The 6,545-nt window shown below is 30.3% G+C and overlaps 1 protein-coding gene across 14 annotated transcripts; it reads right to left on the bottom strand.

The window, feature by feature from the left end:
* Nucleotides 1-494: 494 nt before the first annotated feature.
* LOC112696745 (peroxisomal nicotinamide adenine dinucleotide carrier) lies at nucleotides 495-5,037 on the bottom strand. 14 transcript variants are annotated; one of them, XR_011862372.1, is made up of 8 exons: nucleotides 4,747-4,879; nucleotides 4,004-4,099; nucleotides 3,631-3,764; nucleotides 2,953-3,083; nucleotides 2,796-2,850; nucleotides 2,400-2,514; nucleotides 895-1,003; nucleotides 495-698 (listed from the first exon to the last, which is right to left on the bottom strand). XR_011862372.1 is itself a non-coding variant. In XM_072197074.1 (8 exons), exons 3-8 carry the CDS (start codon nucleotides 3,715-3,717, stop codon nucleotides 995-997), a joined length of 480 nt encoding a protein of 159 aa, XP_072053175.1. In that variant the 5' UTR covers nucleotides 3,718-3,764; nucleotides 4,004-4,099; nucleotides 4,747-4,879; the 3' UTR covers nucleotides 890-994. The 14 variants fall into 14 exon arrangements, 11 of the variants coding, with proteins under 11 accessions (XP_072053183.1, XP_072053179.1, XP_072053175.1 ...); XR_011862373.1 differs by having other exon boundaries at nucleotides 2,404-2,514; XM_072197074.1 differs by lacking the exon at nucleotides 495-698 and adding an exon at nucleotides 1,469-1,555 and having other exon boundaries at nucleotides 890-1,003; nucleotides 2,404-2,514.
* Between the last annotated feature and the right edge of the window lie 1,508 nt (nucleotides 5,038-6,545).

Below are 6,545 nucleotides of genomic sequence, written 5' to 3'. Positions count from 1 at the left end.
AGATTCTTTAATGTATATTTTGGGAGAGATAGGAAACATTGTTGTCAAACTGATTTTATTTCTGTACCCTAGTCGACCTAAACTTTGAAGGTCGTGACTAGTGGCTATTGTGCTTATATATATACCTTGTCTTTATTCTATTCTTCCTTGTTATTTGTACCTTATCATGTCTCACTATCCGAATATATTTTATCTTATGGTTATCGATAAGTGAGTGTTCTGTTTCACGATTTTATTTTACTACTTTTCAGACTTCTCGTTTAATACCTCCTTTCAACTTATATATATGTTTATGTATTATAATTCACCTTGAGAGTTGTACCACCTTATTATCATTGACTTATCGCTCGAGTATAAGGATATGAATATTAGGATGTTACACAAATAATGCATCGGCTCCTTCAAGTTTTTGAAAAAGTATATATATCGTATATGTGATTGATAAAATAAAAAATATTTAGTGATTTCATATGTAATTATTTTTAATAATGTGATAAGTTTAAGCTTTAATTATTTTTTTACTGATATTTTTACTTAATTAATTTTATATTATACACTCAAGTCTTTACTTTTTTAAATTAATTTCTATATACTAATTTTTACAAATATGATTATCTATATACCATTTGAGCTGCCTCACTTCATACTCTAAGAATATGCCAGTAGCAATAAGCTTTTGGCTACAAGAGAGTCACATCCTGAAGAATAATGCACATATATTAGCTGGGCCAGGAACAATTCTAATATACAATGCAAGGATAAATATTGTTTTTCACTATGCTTCGAAAAAAGGAATAGCAATCAAACAAAAAAGGATTCTCTCTTGTTCACTAGATTTGGGAACTCATTAAGTCTTCAATGCTAAAGTCAAAAAAACAAAAACAAGGTACTTACCATTGCCACACACATAAACATACATTCTCTTTTTGACAAATATCACCCAGTTCTGTTTTCCCTTTCTGCTATTGAAGTATTGATACTTGAAATAGAACACTCAAATTACCTAGCCCAATTAAAGTATTTAACCATTAGGAGCGATCCAAATAAAATACTAATAATAAAAGAATAAAAATTAGGAAATGTCTATTTAATAAAGAGTTTTAGTAACATATATACGATTTTGCCTATTTAATCCAAATTAGGAAAATGTCTATTTAATCCAAATTAGCAACTACTATCATCATCAACATAAACCAGATAATCCAACAAAAGTGAATCAATAATCAAACTGTAAAACATCACATGCAAAGACATATAATCACAAATAATTATCCTAGACCAATATGCATTCAACTAAAACAAGAATAACTGATCTTCCTATCCAGCCAAAACCAAGCCTACTTGCTAATTAGCCTACAGTCACATGCATTCAACTAAATCAATTAAACAAGAACATCCTACTTTTTTTAAGCTGAAAAAAGAAGCTTTAAGGAAGAATGTGGCTAGTTTGCCGCAGAACTTAGAGAACCTTAGATCTTCCTTCCTTGGATCCTTTCTCAGCTTGTCCTTCTTTCCCCAATTTTGGGATGTTACAAACACGGCTCAAACACCCAAACTAAAATAACAGAGTAAAAAAAATAAAACATGAAAAAATACTTAACTAAAAAATAAAAAAGCGTTATGTTCAAGAGTAAGAAAATAAGTCTCTGCAAGGAAAAAAGGTTTTCAACACAAGCTACTATAATATGATCTCTTTCTACCTAATGACGATAGTGATGTTAACATTGATGCTGATCCATTTATAGGGGTTGCATACTTAAACCCTACACCTCTTTTTTATATATCTAAAAAAAAATATTAGACTATTATAAGCCAGATACAATGTAAAGGATAAATCACTTTACAAAAGAAAACCTCGTGCAGTGGTCAAATGAATCATTCACTGTATAGAACTGTTAAGGTATTATTATAGTCTTATTTTTTTTATCAATCCAAAGTTTAATTTTGTTTTGGGAACCTGCAAAAATGTTTGCTTTCTTGGGAGCTGAGAGTTATAGGGTGAGAAATAAGCTATGGTGTTGAATTTGTTCCAAACTCGAAAGGTAGCTACACGGTGATTATTCAGAAGGCTAGAAAGGTTTCTTCATCAAAAGAACCAGTGTTAAATTTTTTCTATCTATTGAACTATTCTATGAATCATGAAAAGAAGAAACAACAAAATTATAAGTTTTCCAGAAAGTTTCTTGCATATGGATAGCTTACACACAGAATAATAATCAATTTACATAACTTCTCTAAATAGCTATCGAAGGCATCATCTGAGTTGTACTTATATAACAACAAAGTCTTATCTCACTAAGTGAGTTCAGCTACATGGATCAAACAACGCCATGTGATTAGTACTTATATAATAAGGATAAAAGATAAGAAGAGAGGCTATCCATAAAGATAAACTTTACCTACCACATCGCTAGTTCCATAAGCAAGAGGCTCAACTGCGGGAACTAATGCTTGTTCAGTGGCATTTAACAACACATCACCAGACAGAGTTCTGCTTGACTCTTTTCTGTGCGTCTACATGCAAAAAATATTTTTATTAGTTGTTTTGTGAGCTAGAAAGGAAGTAAAGAGACAAGCATAAAGGTTCATGAATCCTTCTATTTTCAATCAAGCAAATTCTAAAATTAAAAAAAGAAAAGTATCCTTCTTACAGAAGTAAAATAGTATCATGTTTCAATTTGACATTCAGAGCTTAATCAGAACAAAAAAGAGAAAGAAAAAGGAAAGCAAAGAGAACAAGGAAAGGGGATGCAATGAGAAAAGTGAATGGAATTGACTATCGACTAGCGAATTACCTGCATTCGCATAACAACTACCCATATGGGATTTGTCAATAGCACATTAACACACCTACAAGAAGAATGAATTAAGCAATTTGAGGTATTACATAATCTGTTATTCCCTTTGACCAATTTTCATAGGAGATCTTTTAGCAAAGTAAATTAAAATTACACGGAGAAAATAGCAACAATAAGTAAGGAGAACATCCCAACTGATCCATCGCCAATGCCTAGCCTTTTCTGTTCTAGTGCAGCCACTTCGGCTTTGTTCCTGAATATTTGATAGAAATAATAATAAACACCCTGTATCATAAAATTGTCGTCATAATTAAAAAATGGGAAAATCTAAATTAAAACATTGAACAGGTATCCAAAAAATATATTACTGGAAAATATTAACCGTTTTTTATAGAAAAGAGTTACATTGCAAATCATACAACATTAAACAAAGAAGTCCTTATCAAAGTATTATCTCAGAGGTGATTTGGGTGAATAAGAAACTAGCTTCTTGCTATTTCTAAGTCATTCTCTCATTAAGCTTATTCAATTTCAACAAGAACAGTCTTCAAGCTTTATTTGAAACTCTTAACACTGGTAGCTATTGTAATAAAATGTACATTGCGATAATGTCATTAAACCTTCGATACACTATTAGTTTAATATTCAATTCTGTTTCAATCAAAATGAGTACTTCGAGAGCATATAATGGTGACTCTACTCCTTCAACCGGAACAAGCCTACCACCTGTCAAATCCTAATGAGATTGTAGCATTACACTTCTGAAATTTTATCCATATTGAAGAACTACTAAACTAAACAATCAAGAGATTTTTTTGGTCTCATTAGATACCTGAGCAAGGGAGGTAGCACAGCTTGTTTTTCCCACACCCCCTTTCCCACCAAGCATGTAATACTTTCTCTCCTTCCCTGCCACCATCTCGTCAAATCTACAAACACCTTCTGTGCAAGATCCTAGTAACCTCACTACATTATTTTTTTAGTTAGAACTTAATTCATCCATCCTAAAATTTCTAATTATACTTTCTTCATAAGAGTGGATTTGTTTTTTTTAGACTTGACAAGAAAGAAAGCAAGTATTAAGTATACTATGCACATTCTCTTCATGTCTCAGCTTTCTCTTCAATTTATCAACATGTCAAGTTTGAAAACATTAATTTATCCTATGTACTGAAAATTTATTTCACTAATAAATTATCACATACATCTTGTATCAAAGCCATTTTCATTTCTCGATTCGATCAACGCCCATTTTTCTGTGCAGGCATTGCTTTGCTCCCTCTACTTTCCATCTTGTCCTACTTTGCACATTCAGAGATAGAATATTTGAAAAGCAGCAAAAAGAAAGAACTAGCTAGAGTCTCTTATATGTTTCTTATGACAAGTAAAAGAACCAAGCTTCCACTTTTCAGATTCGGATAATATTCAAAAAAGGAAGAGAAATTCTATCTGCCTACTACAATTAAAGTAGTTTAAGCATTGAAATCAAAACTCTTTTAGCGTATAGTGTATAACTAATTCTATCTTACAAATTGCCTAAACAAAAGAAAAATTAACACATTACGACAAACAAACAACCAAGGTAAAAAGCAAAAATGAAAAATGATCAAAGCTTATTCAAAATGCAAATATCTTATCAAGGTAAGGCTATTCAAAAAACTTGTTCAGCCAATCAATCTTCAGCAAAAACACGAAAACAAGAAACATTGCATCAATAAAAACCTAACCCCTAAAAAATTCAACCAAAATGAAACTTGATTTAGGAACCTTGATTTCACAAACAAGTTTATAAGAACACAAAATAAAGAACTGTAACTGTTACAAGTTCTTATCATAGAATAGGAAATAGAATTAGAGTTAGTGATGGAATATAGAATAATATAATTAGAGTTAGCAATGGAATTGAATGAAAGAAACATCGATGAAAGAGAAAGGAGATTAAGGTTACCTGCATAGCTGAGGCAAGATCGAAGAGAGAAACGCAGCAACACACGGAGAAGAGCAAGCACTAGTGGAGAGATCGAAGAGAGAAATGCACATTAGGGTTCGAAAGGGAGCGACGCGAACAAGGCTGACGGAAGGGGTGTGACGGAGAAGAACCAGGAAGGGGTACGACAGAGCCTCGGTGCGATGGAAGTTTAGTACAATGGAGGTCCAATGCGACGGCGGTGCAAGGCTGATAGAGGGATGAGTGTGGAGGCACGGGAGTGGGAACTGAAACAGAGAGAAGAATGTGATTTCCAAAACTTTATTTTAATATTTCCGACAAAAAACTTTAAATTACAGACGGATTTTCTGTCTGTAATAATTTAATAAAACTGCAGCGTTTTGTCCATTTAATTATTGACGGATTTTCCATCTGTAATCATTTCCCACGAAAAAAATTAATTTTTCCGACAGAATTATCGACGGATTTTCTTTTCCGTCTGTAATTTATGCTAATAATTCATTTTTTTTATTTTTCGACAAAAATTCCTCTAAAATTCCGTCTATATTTCCGTGAGATAAAATTCATCAAAAATATCTGTCTGTAATAACTAATTTTTTAGTAGTGTTATATATCAGCATAAAAATTTTCTATTTAGATGTTTTACTCATCTTAACTAAACCTTTTCTTTGGAAACATACAACAATAATGAAGCCAGGAGTTGGAATTTGGAAGTAACTCATGGACGTTAAATTTGGATAATATTTATAAATTTATTTTATTTTCAGTTGGATTATATTATTTTTTTTAATTTTATTTAATACCCATGAATATACACACCTCTGGCTCATAGCTAAACGAAGATCCATGATAGATATGGGAAAAAAACGAAAATTTTTTTTAGTTGAAAAAAGTTAACTCCGAAAATTTTTTATTATTTAATTAGTTTGTTACGTGTAGAATGGGTAGTAGCTAGTATGATGATAATTAATTGAAGAGTAAATTTTGTTTGGAAATTAAGAGTCTTGATATGCATATAGCATAGGTCACAATCTGCACGACTTGAAATATCACTTTCTTTAATCTTTATCTAGCAAATATATAACCTCTTTTCTTTTCTTTTTTATCACGAGAAAGATGGATAGATAGATCACTTTCATTCATGATTTTCAGATTCTTAAAAGATGCTAATCTGGGCATTACCTGCTTGTTACGCTCCAGTTCACATTTTCATGCAAAAGTTGCATTGTCCCTCGCCTCAACTCTTAACTTTCTATCATGAAACTTAAGGCTTTCATGAAAAAAAACCAAAAGGTAGAATTGCATAAGCGCATACAAGCAAGTAATATAATCATGGTGATATTTAAATTTTGTCTAACTTATTTTTTATAATAAATTTTGATTTTTTAAAATTATTTATTTTTATATTTTTTAAATTAAATATTAATTTTTAACTTTTTTTAATAAGTAAGTACCACATTTTAAGTACTACAACATTATTCACCTATAATCATAAAATATAAATAACTGTTATAGTACTTAAAAATCTGAAAAGAGTTTTTTAACTTATTAAAAATTAAGAATTAATATTTAATTTATAAAATATAAAAATAAATAATTTTTAAATATTTAAAATTTGTTATAAAAAATAAACTAAATAAAAATAATTCATAGACACTATTAGAACAATTGATTTCAAATATATGTGTACGTGTTTTGTTGATATGGTAATACTTTAATTTATTTAAAATTTTAATTTTAGATAAAATTTTTATATAGGATATTTGTTTAGTATTATCTCTTGATATATTATTTTTCAA

This window comes from Arachis hypogaea, chromosome 6, assembly GCF_003086295.3.
Source record: "Arachis hypogaea cultivar Tifrunner chromosome 6, arahy.Tifrunner.gnm2.J5K5, whole genome shotgun sequence".
NCBI lineage: Eukaryota > Viridiplantae > Streptophyta > Magnoliopsida > Fabales > Fabaceae > Arachis > Arachis hypogaea.
The sequence above is the reverse complement of the archived record's forward strand: the minus strand, read 5'-3'. Positions and strand labels throughout refer to the sequence as shown.

Coding starts and splice junctions, on each gene's coding strand:
- LOC112696745 (XM_072197074.1), bottom strand. CDS start 3,717: ATGGTGGCAGGGAAGGAGAGAAAGTATTACATGCTTGGTGGGAAAGGG. Junction 3,084..3,630: donor GTGCTACCTCCCTTGCTCAG/GTATCTAATGAG, acceptor TTTATGATACAG/GGTGTTTATTATTATTTCTA. Junction 2,851..2,952: donor ATTGTTGCTATTTTCTCCGT/GTAATTTTAATT, acceptor TTCTTCTTGTAG/GTGTGTTAATGTGCTATTGA.